Source organism: Schistocerca cancellata, chromosome 1, assembly GCF_023864275.1.
Source record: "Schistocerca cancellata isolate TAMUIC-IGC-003103 chromosome 1, iqSchCanc2.1, whole genome shotgun sequence".
NCBI lineage: Eukaryota > Metazoa > Arthropoda > Insecta > Orthoptera > Acrididae > Schistocerca > Schistocerca cancellata.
Window position 1 is genome coordinate 847,931,345 of NC_064626.1, and position 14,363 is coordinate 847,945,707.

The window sequence follows — 14,363 nt, forward strand, 5'->3', positions numbered from 1 at the left end:
TAACTGAAGAAGGTGACTGGGTCAGTCACCAACTATTGTACATACAATGGAAACAACAACTTGACTGAACACTTAAAAGTATACTATTTGCACATATTACTTTGCTGTCTGCTATATGACATTCAGACATTTATAAAATACTTTCTATACTTGCATTTTTGGAGGAAAAAATTGTGAATTGAAGCTGCAGTACTCCTCAAGATTTTAGAACCTGAGTCATTAGGCATTATCAGTTTCAAAAATAATAGCAGCAAACAATCAAAAAGTTTAGAGATTTCATGACAGATGGTTGTTGGTACAGCTGCTACTAGTCATTGCCATGTCCTGGCTTTCTTGAAATTGATATTGAAATGATACTACATATGGGTGGTGGAGAAGAATGTAAGTTAAGTTTGTGAAAATCATACATAGCTCATAAAATTAAGTGCGTGTAAGTGCGTGTTGTCTGTAAGGTGAGAAGAAATGTGTGTGTGTGTGTGTGTGTGTGTGTGTGTGAATTTGCACATGCGTGTGTGCGTGTGTGTGCGTGTGTGTGCTTTAATTCATAAAAGATTTCGTGCAAGATTTAGCTAAGTTCTTAATCTTGTTTACATGCCTTTCAGTGACTCAACACCTCTACAGTTCAGTGAGTTGTTACCTTTACTCCTTGAATTATTTACATTCCATTGTGACTGCCCAGTAATGGATTTATATTTGTAGAAATGTTGACTATTGGGAATACATCATTACATGTAGGTTAGATTTCAGCCCACAGCCACATTCCATATACACTCCTGGAAATGGAAAAAAGAACACATTGACACCGGTGTGTCAGACCCACCATACTTGCTCTGGACACTACGAGAGGGCTGTACAAGCAATGATCACACGCACGGCACAGCGGACACACCAGGAACCGCGGTGTTGGCCGTCGAATGGCGCTAGCTGCGCAGCATTTGTGCACCGCCGCCGTCAGTGTCAGCCAGTTTGCCGTCGCATACGGAGCTCCATCGCAGTCTTTAACACTGGTAGCATGCCGCGACAGCGTGGACGTGAACCGTATGTGCAGTTGACGGACTTTGAGCGAGGGCGTATAGTGGGCATGCGGGAGTCCGGGTGGACGTACCGCCGAATTGCTCAACACGTGGGGCGTGAGGTCTCCACAGTACATCGATGTTGTCGCCAGTGGTCGGCGGAAGGTGCACGTGCCCGTCGACCTGGGACCGGACCGCAGCGACGCACGGATGCACGCCAAGACCGTAGGATCCTACGCAGTGCCGTAGGGGACCGCACCACCACTTCCCAGCAAATTAGAGACACTGTTGCTCCTGGGGTATCGGCGAGGACCATTCGCAACCGTCTCCATGAAGCTGGGCTACGGTCCCGCACACTGTTAGGCCGTCTTCTGCTCACGCCCCAACATCGTGCAGCCCGCCTCCAGTGGTGTCGCAACAGGCGTGAATGGAGGGACAAATAGAGACGTGTCGTCTTCAGCGATGAGATTCGCTTCTGCCTTGGTGCCAATGATGGTTGTATGCGTGTTTGGTGCCATGCAGGTGAGCGCCACAATCAGGACTGCATACGACCGAGGCACACAGGGCCAACACCCGGCATCATGGTGTGGGGAGCGATCTCCTACACTGGCCGTACACCACTGGTGATCATCGAGGGGACACTGAATAGTGCACGGTACATCCAAACCGTCATCGAACCCATCGTTCTACCATTCCTAGACCGGCAAGGGAACTTGCTGTTCCAACAGGACAATGCACATCCGCATGTATCCCGTGCCACCCAACGTGCTCTAGAAGGTGTAAGTCAACTACCCTGGCCAGCAAGATCTCCGGATCTGTCCCCCATTGAGCATGTTTGGGACTGGATGAAGCGTCGTCTCACGCGGTCTGCACGTCCAGCACGAACGCTGGTCCAACTGAGGCGCCAGGTGGAAATGGCATGGCAAGCCGTTCCACAGGACTACATCCAGCATCTCTACGATCGTCTCCATGGGAGAATAGCAGCCTGCATTGCTGCGAAATGTGGATATACACTGTACTAGTGCCGACATTGTGCATGCTCTGTTGCCTGTGTCTATGTGCCTGTGGTTCTGTCAGTGTGATCATGTGATGTATCTGACCCCAGGAATGTGTCAATAAAGTTTCCCCTTCCTGGGACAATGAATTCACGGTGTTCTTATTTCAATTTCCAGGAGTGTATATCACATAAATTAGCACTTAATCAGCCTTGTACACATCTTGAGAAAATATTACATTTGAATAGCTCAAGATTGAAGAGTGTGTGAGGAAAGAAACATATTTCTACAGACAAGAAGTGACAGGTAGCCATGCCCTTGATGTAGCCAACTTGGAGTGTCTGTGTTTCAAATAAATATTTATCATGTGTCTATGGACACTCAAACATGACATTATTTTTATGTAATCTTTTTCTTTACATGGCATTTCTGTTTCAGCTTAAGAAGAAGAAGAAAGACAAGAAAAAGCATAAGCATAAACATAAACACAAACATGATCATAAACATGGAAAAGAGAAGGATAAAGATAAAGATAAAGATAAGGACAAAGACAAGGAGAAAGACAAAGACAAAGACAAAGATAAGGATAAGGATAAAGATAAGGAAAAAGAAAAGGAAAAAGAAAAGGATTCCAAAGAAAAGAAAGAACCTAGCAAACTGAAACTTAAAGAAGAGACACTAAGTTCAGGGAGTTCAAGTCCCAGTCCTTCTGCATCAGCATCACGTGAATTCACCTTCTGAAAGCATAATATTTACATTTATACAGCTCTGATTTGTAATCTATGTTTCTCTTTGTCTCTCAGTTTTAAAGAGGTGTCTCCAGGTTTCTAAAGCAAATGTAAGAAATCTTTTAGTACCAAAGTTTTGGACTGTAACTGTATAAGATGCAGCGTTTCTTTTTTTGTTTGTTATTGTACGTACTGAATAAACAGAATTTTATCTAGATGACTAGTAATTATAGTTGCAAGTTTTATAACTTGCATATCAGGATTATCATAGTAACCTTTCTGCTGAAGTTGTGGTTGCAGACAGAACTCAGTAGACAAGGTGAGTTGTTTTTCAGAAGCTGAATTGAATGTAACAGCTGTAAACATCTCACAGTTAAACCATTCTCCCTCACCGTTATGAGCAGTCATATTGGTTTTGTATCTGAAGAGTTAAACACTTTTTTAAAAAAGTAAACAGGAAGTGAGCATCTTAAAATTTGGTGCAATCTTCTCAGTGAAATACTGATCTCAGTGAAATACTAGCTTGTAAAGAAACGTTTTAACATTTCAAAAATTTTATTTGACAGATAATGCACTTGTCTATCTCAGTCTCGCTATCAAATTCACCTGAATACAGAAAATCAAGTGATTAAATAAAGGATTTTCACATTATATTGGGCATCATATGGCTAGTAATGATGATAGTGATGGAAGCCTTACAAACCACAATAAACATAAAATTACACTACACATTCTGCTCGATACACAGGTAGGAAAAAACGCATTTCCAGTGATATCTAATAAGCCTGAATCACCTTTAAAAGAAATACAAGTTGTGGTGTCACCGCCAGACACCACACTTGCTAGGTGGTAGCTTAAATCGGCCGCGGTCCATTAGTACATGTCGGACCCGCGTGTCGCCGCCATCAGTACTTGAAGACCTAGCGCCACCACATGGCAGGTCTAGAAAGACGGACTAGCACTCGCCCCAGTTGTACGGACGACATTGCTAGCGACTAGACGTACGAAGCCTTCCTCTCATTTGCCGAGAGACAGTTAGAATAGCCTTCAGCTAAGTCCATAGCTACGACCTAGCAAGGCGCAGTTAACCATATCTGGAGAGAGTCTTACTTGTATTCACCATAGAGATGTACCACACAAGAGAATTAAAGTTAAGTATTAAAGGAGCTGCATACTTTTCTTATAGCATTAATTAGGTATCCTGTTTCAGACTTAACGCAGGACGGCGTGAGTTGACGCGTGCCCTATTCGGCCCCTTCATAATAACACTGTGTCGGCACTTCTGTCGACACACATAACATTGGCGACGAGGATGGGATCCGAACCCACGCGTGCATAGCACATTGGATAGGCAAGACACACTTGACTGTGCTCAGGAATCTTTTGAAGCTTCGCCAGCAGTGTGTCACATTAACCGGCCCGCTGGACGCGCTGCGCGGCCCGGTAACCGGCCCTCGCGCACTTCGACGCAGCTGACGCCGCGCTCTAAACCAGGTGTGCCTCGCCAGCCCACAAATGCAGTGAAATCATGCCCGCGGTGTGCTACTAGACATTCGCGTGAAAATTGCCCGTCACGCCAAGCTATTTGCTTTTACTGTCACAAGAAAGGACATGTTCAAAGTGTTTGCCAGAAAAAGCTCAGATCAGACAATCACAACCGTTCCAGGCCCTTTGCTTCGCACCGGAATCGAACCACGGACACTCAGGCTCGGGAACCTTCGCCCATGGACATTCACGTAGTTAATGCCACTCCGCCCAGTGTTACTCTTTCTAACAGTGACTGTGTTCGTCCCACAAAAAGTGTGCGTCGACGTCGACGGCAATCCCGTCACGTCGCAAGTGATTCTGTACCAGTGTCTGTTCACGTTGCACAAAACAGTCGCTCTTGTCGTCAGCAGGACAATAAACTTTTTGTAGATTTGGACTTTGCCGGACAAGTGATACCATTCCAGCTCGATACCGGAGCTGCAGTTTCATTGCTCAATCACGCCACGTACAAACAACTGGGCGCACCGCCGTTGCGTGCCGCAAAAGTTCAGCTCACTAGTTATTCAGGACAGCATATCCCTGTGTTAGGACAGTGCAGCCTTCTTGCAACATACAAGGGACAAACAAAACTTGTGTCGTTTTACGTTCTTCGTTCTTCTGCTGCAGTGAACTTGTTTGGTTTAGATTTATTTAAATTGTTTAACTTGTCTATTGTGAATCAGGTTCTCTCAGTGAACCAGACTGTGCCTTCAGCCAGTGTTTCTAGTCTATGTGAGGAATTTGCAGACATTTTTGCACCGGGCCTTGGTTGCGCTAAGAACTATGAAGCACATTTGGAACTAAAAGTCAACGCGCAACCGAAATTTTTCAGAGCGCGCAATGTTCCCCACGCATTGCGTGATGAGGTCGCAAGAACATTAAAAGATTTAGAATCGCAAGGTGTCATTGAACGTGTGCAGGCTTCTCTCTGGGCCTCACCCTTAGTGATTTTGCAAAAACCTTCCGGCAAATTGAGACTTTGCATGGACTTCAAAGCAACAGTGAATCCACAACTAGTGACTGCTACTTTTCCTTTGCCCCGCCCGGAAGATCTTTTTGACAAACTGTGCCCGGGAAAATATTTTTCAAAGTTGGACCTAGCAGATGCGTACTTGCAAATACCGGTGGACGAAGAATCCCAGCGCGTATTGGTGGTTAACACGCATCTTGGACTATACAGATTCAAAAGACTGCCATTCGGGTGTGCATCCGCCCCTGCATTGTTTCAGCAATATTTACAAACTCTTTGTGCGTCGGTCCCTACTGCAGCTAACTATCTGGACGATATAGTGATCTCAGGAAAGACAGAAGCAGAACATTTACAAAATCTCAGAACACTATTTCAGGTCTTGCGACAGAATGGTCTTCGCTTGCGGAAGGACAAATGTGTGTTTTTTGCTCGTGACTTGCCGTATCTGGGACATGTCATAAATGCCCAAGGCATCCATCCGAGTCCAGAGCACCTCAGTGCCATACAGGACTTGCCTTCACCGCAAACTTTGAAGCAGCTACAGAGTGTGTTGGGAAAAATAAATTACTACCATAACTTTATTCCGCATGCCTCTTCCCTTTCAGCTCCGCTTCATCGCTTACGCCGTAAGGGTGTTCCGTTCGTCTGGTCGACGGAATGCGAACGCGCCTTTCGCCAATTGAAATCGGCGTTGCTTTCACATACTTGCCTTACGCCATTCGATCCCCAGAAACCCCTTTTGTTGATGGTAGATGCATCGGATTTCGGGATCGGTGCTGTGCTTGCGCACAAAGATGGTTCGCATGATCGCCCTATTGCCTTTGCGTCCAAATTGCTCTCGTCAGCGCAAAGAAATTATTCCCAGATAGAGAAAGAAGCTTTGGCTCTCGTGTTTGGTGTTACGAAGTTTCACGATTTCTTGTATGGTCGTCACTTTACCATCATTACAGACCACAAACCTTTGACATCGCTTTTTCATCCGAACAAGCCTGTACCTCCACGTACAGCGCAGAAATTCATTCGCTGGTCTCTTTTCCTCTCGCAGTACCGCTACGATATCTTGTACCGGTCCACTGCTAAGCACGGAAACGCAGATGCGTTGTCCCGTTTGCCTGTTGCCGAGGATAAAGCATTCGATTCTTCCGAACTTGCTTGCATGTTCATTGATGCGGACACTGATGACGTGGTCGAATCGTTTCCGATTGATTTTCGTCGTGTAGCTACAGCCACAGCTGCAGACCCTGTCCTTGCTACCGTTTTGCGTTTTGTTACTACGCAATGGCCCTTGTCGAAGTCACGGATCGAGGATCCGATGGTTCGCAGATTTTTTGCTCACAAGGAGAGACTTTTTGTACGACGTGGTGTTTTGTTGTTGCGTTCTGATAATGATCAGTCTAGGGTCGTGGTCCCACGTTCGTTACAGTCATCTGTCTTAAAGCTTCTCCACCAAGGACATTGGGGTATAGTGCGTACGAAACAACTTGCTCGTCAGCACTGTACTTGGTTCGGAATCGATGCTGCGATTACGAATATGTGCTCTTCTTGCATGGCGTGTGCCGAACAACAATCCGCACCGCCGCGGAAATTCTTTGCTTGGCCGAAAGCCGCTTCCCCTTGGCAACGCTTACACATAGATTTTGCTGGTCCATTCTGGAATGCTCGATGGTTGGTTGTTGTCGATTCCTTCAGTAATTTTCCTTTTGTTGTCCGGATGTCTTCCACGACGTCCTCTGCCACCATCCAAGCGTTGTCTGCTATCTTTTGCATTGAAGGTCTTCCGCAGACTATTGTTTCTGACAATGGTCCACAATTCATGTCCGCAGAATTTCAGTCATTCTGCAAGGCCAATGGTATTCAACATCTGACATCCGCGCCGTTTTCGCCTCAGTCAAACGGTGCCGCTGAACGCTTGGTCCGGACTTTCAAGTCACAGATGTTGAAGTTGAAAGAGTCGCATTCTCGGGAGGACGCGTTGTTGCTCTTTTTGTCTTCGTATCGCTCTCAGCCCCGCGATGGTCGCTCGCCGGCTGAGTTGCTTCACGGTCGTCCTCATCGAACCTTGATGTCTTTGCTGCATCCGCCGCATCCGGTTCCTGTGCAGCGGCAGACTCCTGCTTTTGCTCCTGGCGACGCTGTCTTATATCGCAACTATCGCGGTTCAAGGCGTTGGCTCGCAGGGCGCATTCTTCGCTGCCTCGGCCGCGCGATGTATTTGGTTATGGGGGCCTCTGGTGAGGTGCGTCGGCATCTCAATCAGCTGCGCCTCTGTCGTCGCCTGGGTTCTGCCGCTCCCCGTCTGCTTTCAGCGACGGAGCCGTCCGGTCAGCGCCCTGGGGACCCATCTACTGGCTCGCCTCATCCCCGGGTGTTACCGACGATGCCTTCCATTCTGCCCCATGGCGTCGCGCCGCCGCAGCCGCCGCTGCAGCCGCCGCCACTGCCGCCCGCAGAGGACGCTTCGCTGCGGCCGCCAACCGCCTCCCTGGGTCACGCGCCGCCGATCGCTTCCCGTGACCAGCTGTCGTCCGCCCTGGACCTCTGGCCCGCTCCGGACCACATGGCGTCATCGCGTGTCGGATACCCCGACGCAATGGAGGTCGACCCTGTCTCATTACGGGCGCATACGCCGCATGTTGACGTGCACCCTGGAGTAGGTTTCCAGGCGTTTCCTAGCTCCCCTCGGACCGAATGGCCGGGTGCGGGTGGCACAGCCTCGCCTGTTGTTAGGCTCCCCACCTCATCGCATACGTCAACATGGGGCCCTCCCCACGGCGGGCGGAACCCTTATAACACGACCGTTCGCCGATTTGCGGGGGAGGAATGTGGTGTCACCGCCAGACACCACACTTGCTAGGTGGTAGCTTAAATCGGCCGCGGTCCATTAGTACATGTCGGACCCGCGTGTCGCCGCCATCAGTACTTGCAGACCTAGCGCCACCACATGGCAGGTCTAGAAAGACGGACTAGCACTCGCCCCAGTTGTACGGACGACATTGCTAGCGACTAGACGTACGAAGCCTTCCTCTCATTTGCCGAGAGACAGTTAGAATAGCCTTCAGCTAAGTCCATAGCTACGACCTAGCAAGGCGCAGTTAACCATATCTGGAGAGAGTCTTACTTGTATTCACCATAGAGATGTACCACACAAGAGAATTAAAGTTAAGTATTAAAGGAGCTGCATACTTTTCTTATAGCATTAATTAGGTATCCTGTTTCAGACTTAACGCAGGACGGCGTGAGTTGACGCGTGCCCTATTCGGCCCCTTCATAATAACACTGTGTCGGCACTTCTGTCGACACACATAACACAAGTCATTAGTGTAATCAGTAGTAAATAAAATTTAATAATAATAAGTTTATTGGAGACAAATAGCTATACGAGTTCAAAGTACAATGATGATAACACATGAAATTAGAAATTTTATGTATTGTGGTTTTCATATTCACTTATTGACCATGTCCTTTTGTTACAGTGTTCTATAAGGTAAGTTTTGCATATTTGATGACACAGTTGACACTCATGCATTACATTTGCTTCATGATCAACATGTTGCAAATAAGGTGGTGGAAACCAAAAATTGTCATTCTGGTGATCACATGTCTCATTTCATGGTTTTCCTTTGTCCATTTTTAGTCAGTCATGGTGCCTATGCATTAAAATTCTGGAGGTACGTCTTCCCTTTTTTTTCCCTTCAATGTAGACTTTCCAAAGCGCTGGTGTTGGGTAGCATCAGGTTTGTCCGTAGATCTTCAGTGAATAATGGTACCCTCGGTGGCAGATATACAAGTCTGGATCATGTTGTTTTGTACACTCCATTTTTTTCTGTATGTAGGTTGCCTTTGCTCTTTCTAATGTTGTTAGGTGTATCACTGTAAGATGTGGTCCAATAATATCTATGCTGTATGTCAGTATTGGGGAGATTTTGGCTCTGAATAGAGCCATTTCTGTCTCTAGACTGAGGGATGTAATGTATTCTGTTTCATAGATTGCCATTATTGCTTGCATTGCATTATCTTCTACATGTTTTGTGAAAGATTTTGCACTTGTTTGCATTGTGGTCCCTAGATACTTGCAGTCTGGAACAATTTTCAGTTTTTGCTCCCATATTACAATATCGTCTGCATATGCATATGAGATTACACTCTCCCTTTGGGGTATTATTACAGTTTCTTCCACTGCAAGGATAAATAACAGAGGACTCAGTGGGTCTCCCTAAGTACTCTGTTTGATCGGAATATTGGCTCTGGTAGGGTGAGGTTGTCCGAGATCCTTATTTGGTTCCGTCACAGTCTTGCGCTTACGATTCGTATCCATATGTTGTCTTCACTTAGGGTTTCTTAAGCCTTTTGTGAAGTTTATAAATACTACATAAAACTTTTCACTGTCTTCAAGGGCTCTCCATACTCTTTTTAGCAGGACTTCTATTGCAGTCACAGTTGGTCTTCCTGTCCTGAATCCCATTTGGCTCTCAGGGAGGTGTTTACTTTATTTATTCTGTTATTATTTTTGTGAATACTTTGAAAGGTAAGTTTTCTAGGACAGTGCCTCTGTATTTGTTAGGATTCTTGGGGTCTCCTTTTCCTGTATATTGCACTTTTACTATCGACAGTCTCTGCTGTTCTGGAATAGAGGCTGTTTCTATGCACTTAATGTAGAGTTTTGTCTGCATTGGTGTTAGTATTTGGGCAGTGTCTTTTAAATATTCGCTATAAAGTCTGTCAGGGTCTGCAACTTTTTTTGTTCTTGGTGCTGTTAATGGCATCTTTGACATCTTCTGTGGCCAATGGGACCCATTCCGTAGTCGTTTGTTTCATTGTGTGCTATCTGCCCTCTGGTCTGCCCTTTAGTCCTTCCTTATTCAGTATGTTGTTGAAGTGCATCTCCCATTCTTACATATCAGTATAACATGTTTCAGCTTGTTTTCTGGGGCACAGCACAATATATTGCCACAGAGGAAGACCGCACTGCAGTTCCTTCTCTAAATCCTCGCACAAACGAAAAAATGGCTGACATCGAAATAAGTGTCCAAGGAATAGAAAAGCAACTGGAATCACTCAACAGAGGAAAGTCCACTGGACCTGACGGGATACCAATTCGATTCTACACAGAGTACGCGAAAGAACTTGCCCCCCTTCTAACAGCCGTGTACCGCAAATCTCTAGAGGAACGGAAGGTTCCAAGTGATTGGAAAAGAGCACAGGTAGTCCCAGTCTTCAAGAAGGATCGTCGAGCAAATGCGCAAAACTATAGACCTATATCTCTGACGTCGATCTGTTGTAGAATTTTAGAACATGTTTTTTGCTCGAGTATCATGTCGTTTTTGGAAACTCAGAATCTACTGTGTAGGAATCAACGTGGATTCCGGAAACAGCGATCGTGTGAGACCCAACTCGCTTTATTTGTTCATGAGACCCAGAAAATATTAGATACAGGCTCCCAGGTAGATGCTATTTTTCTTGACTTCCGGAAGGCGTTTGATACAGTTCCGCACTGTCGCCTGATAAACAAAGTAAGAGCCTACGGAATATCAGACCAGCTGTGTGGCTGGATTGAAGAGTTTTTAGCAAACAGAACACAGCATGTTGTTATCAACGGAGAGACGTCTACAGACGTTAAAGTAACCTCTGGCGTGCCACAGGGGAGTGTTATGGGACCATTGCTTTTCACTATATATATAAATGACCTAGTAGATAGTGTCGGAGGTTTCATGCGGCTTTTCGCGTATGATGCTGTAGTATACAGAGAAGTTGCAGCATTAGAAAATTGTAGCGAAATGCAGGAATATCTGCAGCGGATAGGCACTTGGTGCAGGGAGTGGCAACTGACCCTTAACATAGACAAATGTAATGTATTGCGAATACATAGAAAGAAGGATCCTTTATTGTATGATTATATGATAACGGAACAAACACTGGTTGCAGTTACTTCTGTAAAATATCTGGGAGTATGCGTGCGGAATGATTTGAAGTGGAATTGTTGGTAAGGCGGGTACCAGGTTGAGATTCATTGGGAGAGTCCTTAGAAAATGTAGTCCATCAACAAAGGAGGTGGCTTACAAAACACTCGTTCGACCTATACTTGAGTATTGCTCATCAGTGTGGGATGCGTACCAGATCGGGTTGACGGAGGAGATAGAGAAGATCCAAAGGAGAGCGGCGCGTTTCGTCACAGGGTTATTTGGTAACCGTGATAGCGTTACGGAGATGTTTAACAAACTCAAGTGGCAGACTCTGCAAGAGAGGCGCTCTGCATCGCGGTGTAGCTTGCTCGCCAGGTTTCGAGAGGGTGCCTTTCTGGATGAGGTATCGAATATATTGCTTCCCCCTACTTATACCTCCTGAGGAGATCACGAATGTGAAATTAGAGAGATTAGAGCGCGCACGGAGGCTTTCAGACAGTCGTTCTTCCCGCGAACCATACGCGACTGGAACAGGAAAGGGAGGTAATGACAGTGGCATGTAAAGTGCCCTCTGCCACACACCGTTGGGTGGCTTGCGGAGTATAAATGTAGATGTAGATGTAGATATGGGTCTTGTTGCTTCCTCCACTAATTTCTTTCTTCTCTTGTCCAGAATGTTCTCTTCTTTTCTTGTAGAGTTTTCTTATAGGTATATTGTTCTTCTGTGTTTAGTCCTGAGGAGTGCAGGGTTCCCTGTGCACTATTTTAGTTGATGTATGCTTTCTAATACATACACTCCTGGAAATTGAAATAAGAACACCGTGAATTCATTGTCCCAGGAAGGGGAAACTTTATTGACACATTCCTGGGGTCAGATACATCACATTATCACACTGACAGAACCACAGGCACATAGACACAGGCAACAGAGCATGCACAATGTCGGCACTAGTACAGTGTATATCCACATTTCGCAGCAATGCAGGCTGCTATTCTCCCATGGAGACGATCGTAGAGATGCTGGATGTAGTCCTGTGGAACGGCTTGCCATGCCATTTCCACCTGGCGCCTCAGTTGGACCAGCGTTCGTGCTGGATGTGCAGACCGCGTGAGACGACGCTTCATCCAGTCCCAAACATGCTCAATGGGGGACAGATCCGGAGATCTTGCTGGCCAGGGTAGTTGACTTACACCTTCTAGAGCACGTTGGGTGGCACGGGATACATGCGGACGTGCATTGTCCTGTTGGAACAGCAAGTTCCCTTGCCGGTCTAGGAATGGTAGAACGATGGGTTCGATGACGGTTTGGATGTACCGTGCACTATTCAGTGTCCCCTCGACGATCACCAGTGGTGTACGGCCAGTGTAGGAGATCGCTCCCCACACCATGATGCCGGGTGTTGGCCCTGTGTGCCTCGGTCGTATGCAGTCCTGATTGTGGCGCTCACCTGCACGGCGCCAAACACGCATACGACCATCATTGGCACCAAGGCAGAAGCGACTCTCATCGCTGAAGACGACACGTCTCCATTCGTCCCTCCATTCACGCCTGTCGCGACACCACTGGAGGCGGGCTGCACGATGTTGGGGCGTGAGCGGAAGACGGCCTAACGGTGTGCGGGACCGTAGCCCAGCTTCATGGAGACGGTTGCGAATGGTCCTCGCCGATACCCCAGGAGCAACAGTGTCTCTAATTTGCTGGGCAGTGGCGGTGCGGTCCCCTACGGCACTGCGTAGGATACTACGGTCTTGGCGTGCATCCGTGCGTCGCTGCGGTCCGGTCCCAGGTCGACGGGCACGTGCACCTTCCGCCGACCACTGGCGACAACATCGATGTACTGTGGAGACCTCACGCCCCACGTGTTGAGCAATTCGGCGGTACGTCCACCCGGCCTCCCGCATGCCCACTATACGCCCTCGCTCAAAGTCCGTCATACGGTTCACGTCCACGCTGTCGCGGCATGCTACCAGTGTTAAAGACTGCGATGGAGCTCCGTATGCGACGGCAAACTGGCTGACACTGACGGCGGCGGTGCACAAATGCTGCGCAGCTAGCGCCATTCGACGGCCAACACCGCGGTTCCTGGTGTGTCCGCTGTGCCGTGCGTGTGATCATTGCTTGTACAGCCCTCTCGCAGTGTCCGGAGCAAGTATGGTGGGTCTGACACACCGGTGTCAATGTGTTCTTTTTTCCATTTCCAGGAGTGTATTTTCTTAGACTGTGTTGAACCATTATTTTTCTCTTCTTTTGTACATGTGATTGGCAGCTTATCTTAGGAGTTCTACAATCACTTCTGTTGCTTTCTATATTCGCAAATTGTCTATATTACCATTTCAATTTGTTTTATATCATCTTATTTTATTTCCCCTTTCCCAATGTCTGTTATTCGTGAAAGTGCTTCTTCCTCTTTTTTCTTGTGCTTTTTGCCATTCTCCTTGGAAATTTATTTCCAGAGGGATTTGTTTCTGATGTGGTGTGTGGTTTGGAGTTCAGAGAGGTGACATATTACCCCTGGATGAATGCAATGTCTATTGTGCTTTTACCATTGTGGGAAATATCGATATATATGTTGGGATTGTTTAATAGGATAAAGCCTTCTTCCAGTGGCTTTTCCACTATTATTTTTGGTTTGTAGTTTTGTATATTCATTCTGCAGTGTCAGTCTCCAGCAATAAGTAGTTGTTTATTACTGGCCTGTTTCATCTGTTATGTCAGTGGCTTTTTTTTTTTTTTGTTGGAAGTACGCTGATATTATTGTAATGTGTTTCGTTTCTGTCAGGAGTGTTTGTTCCTGTTTGATAATTGTAGTTATTGGTAATTCAGATTTTGTGAGGGCAGTTATTCCTCCACTGGGTCTTCCTATGTCACCTTGTTTTGCATGGAGATGAGTGCAGTAAAATTCTGTGTGTTGCCAGTTTCCGGTTAAAAATGTTTCTGTTAGGATTGCTATGCCATATCCTCGCAGAAAGTCTTTTGGAACTATGTTCATTGCACTTCTTAGACCTTCTATATTCCACAAGAGGATTTTTAAGGTTCCTACCCCTTTCAGCTTTGTTCACCAACTCTAAGTTGTGAAAAAGGATGCCAACTTTAAAGGATTTCGTATTAACTTCATTTGCCAGTTCTTCACATTTCACATTTTATTTGATTCCTTTTTTATTGAGGAATTATTTTATTGGATGAGGTGTTGTCTCAGGTTTGAACCATCCTATGTAGAGCCAAGCTGTCT

General features: G+C 46.4%; 1 protein-coding gene across 1 annotated transcript in view; it reads left to right on the plus strand.

The window, feature by feature from the left end:
• Window positions 1–2,951, plus strand: part of LOC126188974 (transcription initiation factor TFIID subunit 2) — a 125,320-nt gene extending 122,369 nt beyond the window's left edge. Inside the window, exon 19 of the mRNA XM_049930751.1 lies at window positions 2,447–2,951. Coding sequence (XP_049786708.1) covers window positions 2,447–2,749 — 303 coding nt within the window. The 3' untranslated portion in view covers window positions 2,750–2,951. The remainder of the gene's footprint in view (window positions 1–2,446) is intronic.
• Window positions 2,952–14,363: the final 11,412 nt, after the last annotated feature.